The 15,536-nt window shown below is 48.0% G+C and overlaps 3 protein-coding genes across 7 annotated transcripts in view; 1 reads left to right on the forward strand and 2 right to left on the reverse strand.

Moving 5' to 3' along the window:
* The first annotated feature begins 799 nt into the window (after positions 1-799).
* On the forward strand, positions 800-4,736 carry LOC137600375 (calcineurin subunit B type 1-like). The gene is made up of 6 exons (XM_068321967.1): positions 800-939; positions 1,880-1,919; positions 2,694-2,870; positions 3,222-3,281; positions 3,349-3,533; positions 3,608-4,736. The coding sequence occupies exons 1-6, from the start codon at positions 937-939 to the stop codon at positions 3,653-3,655; spliced, it is 513 nt and encodes a 170-aa protein (XP_068178068.1). The 5' UTR covers positions 800-936; the 3' UTR covers positions 3,656-4,736.
* Positions 4,737-5,495: 759 nt separating this feature from the next.
* etaa1a (ETAA1 activator of ATR kinase a) lies at positions 5,496-11,032 on the reverse strand. 2 transcript variants are annotated; one of them, XM_068321966.1, is made up of 6 exons: positions 10,247-11,032; positions 9,797-9,928; positions 9,651-9,721; positions 9,460-9,572; positions 7,672-8,750; positions 5,496-7,547 (listed from the first exon to the last, which is right to left on the reverse strand). In XM_068321966.1, the coding sequence occupies exons 1-6, from the start codon at positions 10,341-10,343 to the stop codon at positions 7,441-7,443; spliced, it is 1,599 nt and encodes a 532-aa protein (XP_068178067.1). In that variant the 5' UTR covers positions 10,344-11,032; the 3' UTR covers positions 5,496-7,440. The 2 variants fall into 2 exon arrangements, with proteins under 2 accessions (XP_068178067.1, XP_068178066.1); XM_068321965.1 differs by having other exon boundaries at positions 9,797-9,940.
* Positions 11,033-12,206: 1,174 nt separating this feature from the next.
* Positions 12,207-15,536, reverse strand: part of LOC137600011 (homeobox protein Meis1-like) — a 12,505-nt gene continuing 9,175 nt past the window's right edge. Inside the window, exons 10-13 of one of the 4 annotated variants that reach the window (XM_068321334.1) lie at positions 15,291-15,349; positions 14,336-14,425; positions 13,869-13,969; positions 12,207-12,890 (exon numbers count right to left, since the gene is read on the reverse strand). In XM_068321334.1, coding sequence (XP_068177435.1) covers positions 13,917-13,969; positions 14,336-14,425; positions 15,291-15,349 — 202 coding nt within the window. In that variant the 3' untranslated portion in view covers positions 12,207-12,890; positions 13,869-13,916. Of the gene's footprint in view, positions 12,891-12,924; positions 13,201-13,868; positions 13,970-14,335; positions 14,426-15,290; positions 15,350-15,536 lie in introns of those variants that run through there. The other 3 variants (XM_068321335.1, XM_068321333.1, XM_068321332.1) reach the window with 3 other exon arrangements.

Consider the following 15,536-nt stretch of genomic DNA (forward strand, 5'->3'; position numbering starts at 1 on the left):
CAAAGGGGATGAGAATGAGATGATGACCCTGACAAAACTAGGTCAAGGTCAAATTTCAACTTTTGTACACTCAGGAACCGGATAAGAGAGAAAAATGAGGGAGAAGGCCAGTGTGTGTAAGCTAGTGCTTTGATCAATGACAGTAGGTCAGAGCACTAGCTTTGATCCTTGACCTATGCAAATAGGTCAGGATAAAATTTGGAAATCAGGGCCAATGCATGACTGCATTGGTTCTAGTTTTGTATTTATATTTACCCAATACTTGAAACTAAGTCCTTAGAACAGAGAGTTGTATTTTGTTGTACACTTGTGCATGATGACGTTCAAAGGCATTTTATTCTATTCTATTCTAAAAAAATAATTTTTCATAGCTTCAAATGTTAGATGAGGAAAAAAAATTCAATGGAAATTAATAAATCTAATATAAATGTAATCCTCAATTTTACTAACAAAGGAAAACAATATATGGTATTTAATTTAATCAGGGATCACGTGTTATAACTATCAATTTATCCTGATCATATTACAACTTTATTCTTCAGGTATACACTATGTGAAATTTGTTCTTGTGATTTTTAAAAAAACTTTATTCTTTTAATATTTAATATTAGAAATAGAAATTTATTATTTTTAACATTAGAACTTTATTCTTGTAAAATTGTGATATTTTCACGTTGAATTTCACGTAACATTTTAACCGAACGTGTTTTTATTTTATTATTTAATTATTATTATTATTCTCTATTAGCGTTACCGTAACCGTAAAGTTACCCCACCCCCACCCCCCCACCCCCCCGCTGCGGTGAATCTCCCCCGGAGAGCTGGTGGTCGGTGTCGGACCGGTGAACGCCGTAAAGCTCGCCTCCTTCCGTTCCCGTCGATCCGGTACCGGAACCAGGATTCTCCCCGCGCGCGGCTGAAGACTCTGACGGAAACATGGTGAGAAGCGCGCGCGTTTCGGCCCCGAAACCGAACGTCGGTGCTCGTTTGGAACGGAGAGCTGTTAGCTTCTCCGCTAGCATCCCCGGCTAATCGGCTAGCCGCCGCTGTTAGCTTCTCCGCTAGCATCCCCGGCTAATCGGCTAGCCGCCGCTGTTAGCCTCTCCGCTAGCATCCCCGGCTAATCGGCTAGCCGCCGCTGTTAGCCTCTCCGCTAGCATCCCCGGCTAATCGGCTAGCCGCCGCTGTTAGCCTCTCCGCTAGCATCCCCGGCTAATCGGCTAGCTACACCGACGTAACGTTTGTTTATATCCGTTTCGGTCGTTTTTGTTGTTTTATTTGTGCTTCCGAACAAACAGTGCGTCGTGACGTCATCACGCACGGAACCCGTTTAACACGTGACGTGTCAGAATGCGGCTGTAAAACTTCATTTGTGAGGGAATCTACGAATACTGTTGTGGTTTTAGCTAGCAGGCTAGTTAGCTGCGTCAAAGTGACGGAAGTGGCCTAAAGGGTACTATCAAAATAAAAGCAAAATAAAAAAAATAAAAGCATTGAATTTGTTGAGAAACAACCAGATGGAGAAAAATCTTTATTTTGTATTTCCCAACCAACCGATATTAAAGCACCAAATTATTATTTTGATTGATTAAATTTGGATTGATTGATTGGTCAAACTCCACTCCGAATGTGTGCAACCTGCAGGAAGCAGCTAGCAGTAGTTAGCATTCAGAGAAATCGTTAATAATAAAAATCATTAATAAATAGTTTTTTAGGGAATCATAATAATTTTGTCCACAACCATCAAATCACTTTTCACGACAGAAGTGATCAGATGTGACCAAAATGTCGCCGCGTCATGAGTTTGTGCGTTTCCATGCCGACAAGGGATGTTCTGATTGGATGATCTCTCTGACAGTCGTTCTCCTCACTCTTCCAGGGAAACGAAGCCAGCTACGCTCTGGACATGTGTTCACACTGTGAGTATCCCACAATGCATCAGAAACACAGGGAACACGATGGAGGCTGTCAGCCAGTCAGCTGATCGTAGATTTAGCGGCTAATGCTAATCCATCACAGCGAGAAATGATTCTGCGTCCCTGGCGGCAGTGGGCGGAGCCAGAAATGGATCCTAACATAAGGAAAGCTCTGACCTGGGGGGGTTAGAGGTGATGGGGAGGGTCCCACATGCTAACTCTTCCTAGCATGCTAGCCCAGGCTAAAAATACCACGTGGCTCAGCGGCGCTGGGAAGACCTGGTTTATTTTTAGTCGCTCCAGTTGGAGCAAATGCTGCTGGTGTTTCTCACCCCCCACCGAGGCGGGGGGTGGGGTCATGCCCGTGTCGCAGGGGGCGGGGCTTAAGCCAACAGGGAACAGGAAGTATCCCAGCTCTGAACGGAACGTCAAAGAAGTTCTTGGGACTCTTTTTTTTTAAAGGACACGAGGCGACCACTTTTGCGCCGCGTCTCGCTGATCCATCGCAGCGATTAGCACAGCAGCGCCTTGGGTCACATGACCGGGTGTTAGGGTTTAGAGCGCCGGAAGCTCGCGTAGTGACTGGTGCAGTTAGCCCCTGCTAGCTCTGAGCAGACATGGCCAGTAGAAACACCAAACCAGGTAAGGGCTCCACCGGACCGGGCCTTTAACCAGGTGGAGGCGTGGCCTCCTCCTCCTCCTCCTCGTCTTCCTCCCGGTCGTGTGGACGTGCGGCTGCGAGCGCTAGCTGACTCTCGCTAACCTGTTCCTTTGCAGTTGACGCTGATGAGATTAAGAGGCTAGGAAAGAGGTTTAAGAAGCTGGACCTGGATAACTCCGGCTCGCTGAGCGTGGAGGAGTTCATGTCCTTACCGGAGCTCCAGCAGAACCCCCTGGTGCAGCGGGTCATCGACATCTTCGACACCGACGGCAACGGGGAGGTGGACTTCAAAGGTAAGCGGAGGATCCAAACGTCACGGACGGTTTGTCGTTGAGTTTTGTTCAGTCTGACAGAAGAAGAACGTGAGCTGTGGAGAAAACGCTGCTGTATTGATTGTGTTACAACACATGTGACGTTAGCGTAGCATCGATGAATCGACATCCAGACGTTGGAGAAGACGGCCTTGTTTTACTGCCGTGTTTCAGACACTGATCCGAACAAAACAGGAATTAAAATGTTTAAATCTCTCGTGTAAATATTTCATGTTGCACCTCAACGCCTGCAGTGTGTACTGATGCACGCTCAGTAGTCCGGATTTTGTGGTAAATAAATGAAAACCTGACTGTTTGTCCCCCTCCCTCCAGAGTTCATCGAGGGCGTCTCTCAGTTCAGCGTTAAAGGAGACAAGGAGCAGAAGCTGCGCTGTAAGTGTTCATCATTCTGTGTGTAGTCTGAGGGACGGACGCTGACGCGCTTCCTCTCTGGCCCCAGTCGCCTTCAGGATCTACGACATGGACAAGGACGGCTACATCTCCAACGGCGAGCTGTTCCAGGTGCTGAAGATGATGGTGGGCAACAACCTGAAGGACACGCAGCTGCAGCAGATCGTCGACAAGACCATCATCAACGCCGACAAGGACGGCGACGGCAGGATATCGTTCGAGGAGTTCTGCGCTGTGAGTGTCTACCGCACAGACCTTTAGCGTGCTAGCTAGCAGTGACCTCACTTCCTGTCGTCCCCCCCCCGCAGGTCGTCGGCGGACTAGACATTCACAAAAAGATGGTGGTGGACGTCTGATCACCGACCTGCTCCAAGACATCGTCCGGAAAAATGCTCTTTACTCTCGCTTTCAATGGACGTGACCCCCCCTCCACACACACACACACACACACACACACACACACACACCTCACCCCCCCATACCCCTCCACCATCTAACCCCAACCCCTGGCCGAACTCTCAGTGACTCAACGTCGCACTTTAAAAGCCCAACAGGCGGCTTTTTTACCACCGAGCAGGAAGCCGGAGAGCCTGTGTGTTTGTTTGTTTGTTTGTTTGTTTGTTTGTTTCACAGTTTTTCAGGTACATGAGTTTTTTATAGTTTATTTTGTTGTCTTGTTTTTGAGAATCAAAGAAAGTCTATCTTAAAAAAAAAAGAGTTTAGCGGGTGAGCTAGCGGTTAGCGGCGATGCTACTCGACTTCAGAACAAACAGCATGAAGTGCCAACAATCGTTTACTGATAAACAACGGGGGCGGAGCTTTGTCTTAACGCTGTATTACTGGACTTTTGCACTACTTACACTTCATTTCACCGCGTTTGCTTCAAACCAGTCTGAACTAATCGATCACAGAGGCGAGCGACGGTCCGTTCGTCGCGATCCGGGGAGCGTTAGAGTAATCAGATTACATCCGCTCGCCTTCTATCGGCTTCTGGACGTTAATCGATGATCCCGGGAAACGATCGAACCCGATTGGACGTTCAGCTGCGGCTCTGAGGGCTGTGCTATGAAGGGACTGGAACCAACATGTTTACAGGAAACACAGTGTTGACCCCCGTCTCGTCCGCCCTGGGGGGGCTTCATAAATAAAATAATGATATACAATAAAAGTCAAACCCTAATATAATCATGTGATAAAATAAATGATTTATAAAACAAACTGTTAAAATACTGTAATACTAAAATAATTTATAGCCAACGAGCTTAAAAATTATATAAAAACAACATAAAAGAGAAAATGTGAATTAAAAGTAGGTGTGTTTTGTGCTGATGTCATCTGTGATGTCATTGGTTTGTGTCACATGACAAACACTCAGGATCCCCGGCTGCGGAGTTTTTAGCTGAACTTAATTCACTTAATTTAGCTGAACTTAATTCATTTTATTTAGCTGAACTTAATTCACTTTATTTTAATTCTCCGTCCGAGTCAAATTGAAGTGTTCAAAACTGAACCCGAAGGAGGTTGAAGGGGTTAAAATTCAGACTGACCCTGGTTACCATGGAAACGTTCACACGTCATCCGGAGGGTCGATGACATCACAGCTAGAACCCGAGCGCTTCATAGTACAGCCTTCGCCGTTCTTCGCGGTCCGAATCAGAGACTTTTCTAGCGGGAAACAGACGACTTGTGACGTGTTTGCATGACGTGTGAACTGATCTCCTCCTGCCTGTTTGCATGTAGATCAGGTTTTTATTACAACGGTCCGAAAACGTAACGAAACGAGTGAAACAAATGCAAATAATCTGTCGTGTGCACTTGAGGACGCACCAATATCTGTGAGCTGAAACACTTTTTATACACTCACAGAACGAAACGGACGCTTTCGGTGCATGTCTAGTGATTCTATGATTATACCTTCAATAGGAGTTTAGCTGGTCGTGTTTTTCACACGTGTCTGGGTTGTGTTAATCAGATTTATTCATTTCATCAGGTTCAGTGAGACCGTGTTGTGTTTACATGGTGATGAATAAAACATTTCAAGCACGTAGATGTTGCCAATAAAAGGTTTTAATATGGAAGTTCTTGTCATCATAAACAGGATCCAGCTGTTTTTTTCTGATTCCTGATTCCACAATAACACACAGATCTGTTTCTACCTTAAATTAAGTATTTCATATTCTAAAGTATACTAAATTAAAAAAAATAACTTCTCTCTGGTTTGATCTGGCAGAAATTTGAACAAATCAAACAAAATGGAATCTTATTAAATCCTAAATTTCATGTATGAAGTGCAAAACCACCACAGTAAGTAAATAAAATCTAATTGCATTGTGACGTCACCAGTATTTTACATTTAATTTATTGAACGCTCATAGTTCTATTCCCTGTTAAGGGATTGCCTTAATGTGCTTTTATTTTGAAGGGTGTAGCGGAAGTGGTGCGTGAACCTGAGTTCTAACTTTGAAAAATAAAGAACGAATCTTTCTCCTATTCCTGCACGAAAAAAATCCGTCTTTTATTAATGTTTAGCTTCTAAAAGAGCCACAACATTATGGCGCGAAATAAATCTCGTTATGACGTTATTATGTGTGACGTCATTACGTCATAAATGAGCTGAGTAAAGAGAAGTAACCGGATAGCCTCCCAAATAAGGGCAGGTTCCGGAGGGTCGCGATCCTCACGCGACAGGAAACAAACAATGACGTGTTGTTTCATCAGTTTGGAGCAGGTTGTTTGTTTGTTTGTTTGTTTGTTGTTCCCCAGAGAAGAGTGACAAAGAGGAGGAGGAGGAGGATGCTGCTTCAGCACTCTGGACAGTTCTAATCCCAACAGAGTTCTAGTCCAACCAAAGAGTTCTAATCCTACCACAGAGTTCTAATCCCAACATAGAGATCCAATCCCGAGTCAAATATAATCTGTTGAATTGAGGGCTGAGCACTGATTGGTACGAGCTGGTGGTGAAAATGACAAAAGCTGTGAGGATCCACAGTAAACAACAACAACAACAAATTACTAAAAGAATGTTTGGAAAATCCTCTGTGTGTGTGTGTGTGTGTGTGGGGGGGGGGGGCTGCATCCCAACATGAAAACAATCCTCTGAACTTTACCTCACCAGGGGGCGGAGTCACGCCACCGTCAGTTTACTCTGCCTGGCTCAGTTTACTCAGCCGGACGGAGGTGATTGGTCAGGAGCGCCTGACATCACGGCGGCGTCGGATTACTCCCCGTTACCGGTTGTTCCTGTCGTTGGCGATTAAAAGTGTAATCCATCATCACCCCCACCCCGGGACTCGAACCCCTCCAGTCACCGGCTCATCTGTTTGTAATTTGGGCTACAGATTTGTCCTCACGCGAGCCGACATCTGGATTAGAACCCCAACGTTCCTGGAAATATGGATTTTCACACGACGTCATGTGACCGGAGGAACAAAGAGACGCTTGTTGTCAATCTGGACTCTCATTGGTCAAAACCAACAACGTAAAAAAAGTGTTTCCTGTCTCAGGTCATCAGGTCATTTCTGGTTGTTGTCAAACCGTCGTTCTCTCGGCTGCCTGTAGGGGGCAGTGTCACACCTCCGCTCAGGCAGCCGATCAGCTGTTTGTTTATCCAAAAGATCAATAAAGTTATAGATACATAACATTGTTTTGGCTCCTCCCCCTGTGCTGCTCCAGGAGGCGGAGCTCTGCTGTGATGTACCTGAAGGCGGAGCTTCTGCACAAACATGAAGCACCGGTTGGATTTTATATTTATTGGAAAATTTGGAACTGATCAGCTGATTGGAACAAGCAAACCAAACAACATTTGAAATAATCAATAGTTTAACGTTTTACGTCTTTAACCTGAACAGCATCACTAAAAAAAGACGATTAAAATCTTATTTCTACATCAGCTTTAGTGACAGATGTCCAAATTCTAATGTCCCACAGCGGCGTTGCCATTCCAACCACCGGCCAGGCTAGCAGTTAGCCTGTGCTCCCAGTCTTTATGCTAAGCTAGGCTAACCTAATCCTGACTTTAGACGGGTTTAAGTCCAAACCGTGAAGATTAAATCTGAACACAAACAGATGAATTGTGCCGATGTCGGTCCGGACGTCGGACGACTTCAATGTGGCCCTTGGTCGGCCCCGCCTCCGGTCGCCGTCAGGTGGGGGCCGGCGGGTTTTGGGCGGCCTGCAGTCGCTGGCGTCGTCTCTCCATCGCCTGCTGCTTCTTCAGCTCTATCTCCGCCGCCGAACATCTGCCCCCACCTGAGGGGCAAACCGAGAACGACTGATGACGGGGCAAATGATATAATAATAATACGATGCTAAAGTAGTACCTCGACATGGATACAATGGGGCGGATGGATACATCAGTTAGACCGGATCTCACCTTTGCTGGTTGCCGTGGTAACCGGGTCGTTCGGCTTCTTGAAGGTGAACTGTTTTTTCACGGTGTTGCCCTGCTCACACGTCGAACCGCTGAAGGTCTCCGGTCGTCCTGAAGCCCAGGGTCCAACCCTAGGGGGAGGAGGTTTCTGATTGGCTGGTGGCAGAGCGTTCTGTTGGGTACTAGTGTTCCCAGCGCTCTGGATCCGGTTCTCCAGGTCGTCACACATCTCGCGGAACAGGTCATCATCCGCCGGGTCGTCCCAAACCGGGTCTGACGAGAGGAAGGCCTGCAGGTCCTCGTCCGGGAGGTAGGGGTCGGCGGGTGGGAACCTTTGGGGTCCAGGAAGGGTGGGGTTCCGTTTAGTTCTGCAGTCCGACTTCATGGAATTTGACGCCCCGACTGAAACGGTCTTGGGGGACGAATCCCGGCTCGGCTGAGTGTATCGAGGTTCTGGTCCGTCAGAGTTTGTCCAGAGTCCTTTCAAGGAGAAATTGGGATGGGACTCCAGTTTAAAGGTCGCTCTCTGTCTCTTCTTGTCTTTGTCCACTTTAGAGGCACCTGATTGGCCGAGCCCTCCACCAACAGGAACCTTCGCTGGACTTGGGGGTCTCCTCTCGTTGGATGGGTTCTGGGTGGAACAGTATTTTGGGGCGATGAAGTTCAGTGGGTTTTGCGTCATCTCCAACACCAACGAGTCGTTGAGCAAGTCGTCATTGTCCCAGTCATCATCAAACTCGTCCTCAAACTCGTCCTTCCTGGTTGCCGTGACGACACCTGACTGTTCCCCCGAGGTGGGTTTGACTTCTGACAACGCCGGACTTAAACCTCCAATCACGTGTTGAGTCGGACCATCGAACAGGAGCTCCAGCTCGTCCGTCTGGGGTTGATCCGTCGGTGCGTCCGTCTGGACCGCCACCTTCCCGTCTGGCCGACAATCCGTCTCAAAATCCACAAAGTGTTCTGACAGAAGGTCCGGACTCCTCCGCTCCTCCTCCTCCTCCTCTTCTTCTTCATCTCGATGAAACATGTTCAAGTCGAACTGTCGGGCCAGTTTCAGCAGGTCGTCCACTCTGTTGGGCCTGAGGGGAGACGGATCGGCTGAGACCACGTCCAGGGAGACACGCAAACAAGAAACTGTTCCGAAGCCCAGAATAAAGTAGTTCATTCGTTTTCTGTACCGCCTGTCCACTTTCGTGGGTCACGGGGGTTGCTGGAGAGTAACCCAGCGGACTTGCGAGCGAGAGGCGGCGATATGTTCCCGACACGTTGCCAGTGTATCACGTTGGCGCATTGGGTACCTCTGTTGCCCTGTTGGGTACTCCTGTTCTATGTGGAGTTTGCGTGATCTCCCGGGTCTGTGTGGGTTCTCTCCAGGTTTCTTCCAAAAACACGCACCTCAGGTGAACTGATGGCTTCCAAGTTGTCCGTAGGTGTGGTTGTTCGTCTTTCGTGTGGTTCCACGATGACCTGGCAAACGTGTCCGGAACATATCTCCGCATCACGCCTGTAAATCCACTGCAAGACTCCAGCAACCCCCGTGACCCACGAAAGTGAATGACCGGTACAGAAAATGAGACTGCCCCCCAGAGGTACCAAGATGATCCAGAAAGTTCAGCAATCTGGTTCTGGATCTACTTTCTCATCTAAAGACGGATCTCTACCCGGACCTCAGTGGTTCTGGAGACGTCTGACTTGTTTTGACACAAATCCCCGACTTATTCCAGGAGACGTTCTCTGTAGAACCTGAACCAGACTGAACCAGAAGCCTTCTGGACCTTCCAGCCCTACCTTGGGGATTTCCTCTTGGGTTTGAGGACTTGAACATCCGGCGTGCAGGGGATGGTGGCGCTGTCTCCGATCCACTGCTGTAGCGTCGGCTCCGCGACCTCCGGTCTGCCGTGCTTCACAACAAGACAACAACAGTAAGGTAAACAAAAGCTTCTGATTGGTTCTGGATGTGAGGACAACCCTCCGCTGACCTTGGGGGCGATCCTTTTAACGATCTCTGAGATGTCCACCGCGCCTCCACGCTGCTTCTTCCCTTGTTTCCCTGTGGAGGTAAGCAGAACCGGGTCAAGACCAGGCGCCTGGCGCCGGACCACGTGTGACGGAGCCGGTCCGGTACCGTGTCTGCTGGGCGAGGGCGAGGTGGCGTCCCAGATGATGTCCTGTTGGACGTCGGAGTCGTTGCAGGGAGACTCTCCGCTGGAACCGGGCCCTGATCTGGACCTCAAGACTCTGGTCGGGGTCTTAAAATCTGGAGAAGAAACTGATGAACAACGATTATTGATCACCTTGGAACCCTCGTGAGGGATCAAAGGTCACGGTGTGGATCTATTTAAATTGCTGGTCTGATGTTAATTTAGCCAATAAATAAACAGCTTCTCCAACGGTGACGATGTCCTGAACGCCCAATCACAGGTCGGAAGCTGTTCTTTAAACACATACATTACGTCATGTTTGCGTGTCAGTTACGTCACAGATTCACAAGACAAAACTCAAACTGCGGGGTTCTGAACGCGGTTCGGCGGACGCGCCGCTGATCGGAGACCGAGCGTCCCGGGCGGGGACTGACCCGCCGGCTCGGTGTGGGGGGGGTCCGCCTTCTGGGACAGCCTGGAGGCTCTGCTCAGCCGGTTCGCTTTGCCTGTCAGACCGGACGGAGGGTTCATGGTCACCGCCGGCCGACGGAACCGGATTCCGTTATTTACGTTTCACTTTGGGACGAAACCGGACCGGCGGCGTTATTGAACATCCCGCCATCTTGGAGCTCCCAGAATGCCTTGTTCTTCTTCTTCTTTGGTTTTTAACGGGGCGGCTTTCAACTGGAGTACAGACGCACTACCGCCCCCTGGTGGACTGGATGACGGACAGACAGACAGACAGACAGACAGACAGACAGACAGACAGACAGACAGACAGACAGACAGGCAGGCAGGCAGGCAGGCAGGCAGGCAGGCAGGCAGACAGACAGACAGTCAGGCAGGCAGGCAGGCAGGCAGGCAGGCAGGCAGACAGACAGGCAGGCAGGCAGGCAGGCAGGCAGACAGACAGACAGACAGACAGACAGACAGACAGACAGACAGGCAGGCAGGCAGGCAGGCAGGCAGACAGACAGACAGACAGACAGACAGACAGACAGACAGTCAGACAGACAGACAGACAGACAGACAGACAGACAGACAGACAGACAGACAGACAGACAGACAGACAGACAGACAGACAGACAGGCAGGCAGGCAGGCAGGCAGGCAGGCAGGCAGGCAGGCAGACAGACAGACAGACAGACAGACAGACAGACAGACAGACAGACAGACTCCGTTTTAAACTCCTACTTTCTGGAACGCATCTCGCCCGCCTTGATTTAAAGTTTTAGTTTAAGGGTAAATATTGTTCCTATTGCCCCCCACCCCCCACCCCAGCCGACACTGAATCTGCCCCCGCCCCCCTCTTCTGCTCTTCTGCACATGGGGAAACACATTCAATCCCTCCTGGAGTGAGCGTTTAATTAAAGGCAATAAATTATCCAGGTTTGTGTTCAGGGTTCTGACAGAGGGAGGGTTTCAGGTGGGGGGGTGATGTTCTATTTTAAACCAGTGTTGATGAACCAGGAGGTCAGGTCCTGGCCTGGGGGAGGCAGATTAATGTCTCCCTGGAATTCATGTCTGCTCAGGCTAAAGTTTGTGACCGGATGTGTTTGGATAAACCTGGTTCCCTCTGCAGTTGGGGGGGGGGGGGGCAGAACTTAAACCAAACCGCCTCCATGACAACGGTTAATTTATCTCCAGCTGATTCATCTCTGAACAGCTGATGAAAAAGAAAACAAACAGAAACAAACAACAAACACTCGACGTGGATTAAAACCTGTTCATTAAAATCTGGGACACACGCGACCTTTGACCCCCATCAACACATAAAGGGTTAAATATTTTCATCACTCGTGGATTTAAACTGGAGCAACTTTAATAAACACATCCTGGAGGCGATGCCTTTAAGATCTGTGGGACATTCCAGCACCACACAAAAAAAAAAAAGTCATTAAAAAATCTCTCAAATATTTGCGTTTTTGTTTATTTTGCTGCTCCTTGTTGACTCGCGTCACTTTCAGCCCTCGGCCTTCAGTCTTCAGTGTTTTTGTGCATTCAAGCCGATTCTCTGAGCCCTGATTGGCCGATCGGGCCTTGAAAACAGAGATGAAGGCAGTTTGTACCGTCCCCTAAAGAGGGCGGTGTAACGTGGGAGTTGGAGGCGCCTGTCAGTCAGAGCCGAGGAGCCCGCTTCAAAAATAATCTGCGTCGCTGGGGCGACAGAAAAAGCGCCCCCCCGCGACCCCCCGACCTCTGAGGAGTTGCGCCTCAGAGATCCGAATCCGACGTGTTGGAGGAGAAACGGCTTTGATGTCGAAAAGTTCTGGTTTTTAGACATCAAAGGGAACGAAGAACCAATGAGAGCGAAGGAATAAAAAAAAAACAGGAAGTGAATTTACCAATCAACACCGACGTAAACAGAATACTCAGGACAGATTATAATCTGGTTGTAAACAGTTTAATAAATCGTAAAATAAACTTTCATTCGTTTGTTTTTGTTTCGCTTCCTGTCGTGGGTCACATGGGTCGCTGGAGCCAATCACAGCGGACTGATGGACACAGCAGTCATAAATAAACTTATTCTAGTCAAATCGGATTTCCCTGAATGAAACGATGAAGTTATGAACACACAGTTTGCTGTTAGCATGTTAGCATGAGCAGGAGGCGGAGTCAGCACCCGGAGGAGGAAATGTGCTTTTTATTTCACAGACAAAGGTGTGTGTGTGTGTGTGTGTGTGTGTGTGTGTGTGTGTGTGTGTGTGTGTGTGTGTGTGTGTGTGTGTGTGTGTGTGTGTGTGTGTGTGTGTGTCGAGGGAAGACAGAACAACACACACACACACAGTGTGAAGAGAAGCAGCGTGGAGTCCATTCCGCTCAAGCCCCGCCCACTTCCTCCCAGAGTCACCTGACCTGACGGCCATTTTTTATTATTATTATTATTTATTTTATTCCTGTATAGCTCTGGTTTCCAATGATCGCTGCTGGGGAGGGACGCCCCCCCCCGTCCACCCCCCCCTCATCAGGTGTCGGTTCTGCTGCTTCAGCCTCTCAGGTGTTCACAGGAGAGAAGGGACCAAAGGGAGAACAGGTACGGAGGCGGGGGGGGGGGTCCTGATGCACATCTGCTGGAGACCTGGAGGGGGGGAGCAGGAAGTGAGGGAGGTGTGTGTGTGTGTGTGTGTGTGTGTGTGTGTGTGTGTGTGTGTGTGTGTGTGTGTGTGTGTGTGTGTGTGTGTGTGTGTGTGTGACAGGTGTTTAGATTTTTCTCCTTTAATTCTCTTCAGTCTCTTAATCTGCTCTCGTGCTGCGTTCACTGCCGTGGGAACAATGAGCGCTGCTGACAGAATAATTGGCCTCCCTGTGATCGAATGAGGAGATGGGTCGTCTGTCGCTAACGACGACGGCTGGATGGAGACGGAACCAATCCCAGGGGATTAATCGACCTTTAAATCGGATGGAAACAGATTTAATTAGTGAAGAAAAGCCGAAGGGAGGTAAAATGTTTTTAGGAACCGACGGAATGGGAGCGTTTGTTTAAGTTATTTATCTGATTTAACTCCATTATACACAATAATAATAATAATAATAATAATAATAATAATAATAATAATAATAATAATATTAATAATAATAATAATAATATTAATAATAATAATAATAATAATATTAATAATAATAATAATAATAATAACAATAATATTAATAATAACAATAGTAATGAATAGTAGTAATGAAAATTCAGTAAATCAAGTTTCAAAGATAAAAATTAAATAAGTAAAATTGCTCTTCTTGTCAGGTTCTAATATCTAATATCATCTTGTTTCAAATGATTTAAATGAATATTTCTTAATTTAAAAAACAATAAAATAAAATATATATACTGTATATATATGCACACACGCACACACACATATATATATATACTTACATAAGTTTTATCAACAGGAACAAAATTATTTATTTCTCTGCTTTTAAATAATTTTCTCCTCAGGTTCACGGTTTAGTTCTTGTGTTTTTGCTGTTCTCTGTTCTGTTAGTTATTGAGATGAACCGTGATGTCATTGTGATGTTGTTGTGATGTCGTTGTGATGTCAGAGGCGTTATGACTCACAGCGGCTCCTGGACGCTGGCCGGTCCTCTGGCGTTGGCGATGGTGGGGCTACATGTAGTGCCACTGTCCATCCACACCCATTCCCACCCCCCCCAGAGAACCTGGGAGACACACACACACACACACACACACACACACACACACACACACACACACACACACACACACACACACACACACACACACACACACACACACACACACACACACACAAAACTGGGGCCTTCAAGATATAATATTAATGAAGTATTCTTCTCTCTCTTTTATTTTGATAGGGTGTGGTCTACATGCCCTTCCTGTGTAGTCAATGACATCATCACGAATCGCTCATTCTGGACTGACAGTCTTGATGACATCATCATCAACACCAGTGATGTCACAAGGATAACCTTCATCATCGTGTGGGTGTGTGTGTGTGTGTGTGTGTGTGTGTGTGTGTGTGTGTGTGTGTGTGTGTGTGTACTTACCAGGTGGCCTGATTCCTATGTGTGTCTGTCCGTCCATGACGAAGCCTCCCATTGGCTGACCATCTGGGCCGTACGGCCCGGCCTGGCTCACTGGACACACACACACACACACACACACACGCACACACACACACACACACACACACACACACACACACACACACACACACACACACACACACACACACACACACACACACACACACACACACAGATTAGTCTTTTTAATTATCCTGCCGCCTGCTGTCCCGCAGTGATGACATCATCACGTCGTCAGGTGGAGGCTGGGCCTCCAGCTGCTGCGTCTCACACAACCTTTACTTAACAAAGACCTCCGCCCCTCCCCCACCTGACTGCTGACCCCTCCCCCAAAGAAACTCAGGACACTAAAGTGTTAAAGAGTTGTTTGTTTGTTTGTTTGTTTGTTTGTTTGCAGATGACGCTGTGTTGTGATGTTTATGTTCTTCTCCTGGGCGGTGCCGTCCCATGATGCATCGCTGCCCTTCATCGGCCCATCCACTCCTTTGTGTGGGCGTCGACCTCGGATTAATGCTAACAAAGCTCGGGGGCCAAAAGGCTAGCCGCACTCTGGCCCCCGCGTTAGCCGCTAGCCCATTAGCGCTAATCTGGGGTTAATGTGCTCAAAGCAGCGATTAGCATTTCTGCCTGGGGCTAATCCTGCTGGGCTTCAAGGGGCGGAGCCATCGTGATGCTAAGCCGCTACCGCAGAAAAGACGCAAACAAACGTTAGCTGCGCTAGCTCCTAGCACTCATGCTAATGGTCTGTATGATAGCATCAACCTGAAGGTCACGTTATTAGTTATTAAAAGAGTCCGTGCTGATTGGATGAGCTGTCTGGTCACATGATCAATCGATCGATATATGATCAATAACCTGCTGCGCACACACACACACACACACACACACACACACACACACACACACACACACACACCTGCTCTGTTGGACTGGTCGATCATGGGCTGGACGATCCGCCGCCGCGCGTTGATGAACCTGAGGAGAGGAAGAGTAGGAGCCATGAGGAGGAGGAAGAGGAGTTCTGTTCCGCCCGGCGACGACGCTCTGATTGGCTACTGGGCCAGAACACAACGCCGCACGCCGGCAGCTGATTGGATAAAAACGTGTTTGAATCAAAACAAACAAAAACATTCAAATGAAAACAACTTGTTTACCTCGCAGC

Source organism: Antennarius striatus, chromosome 8, assembly GCF_040054535.1.
Source record: "Antennarius striatus isolate MH-2024 chromosome 8, ASM4005453v1, whole genome shotgun sequence".
Taxonomy (NCBI): Eukaryota; Metazoa; Chordata; class Actinopteri; order Lophiiformes; family Antennariidae; genus Antennarius; species Antennarius striatus.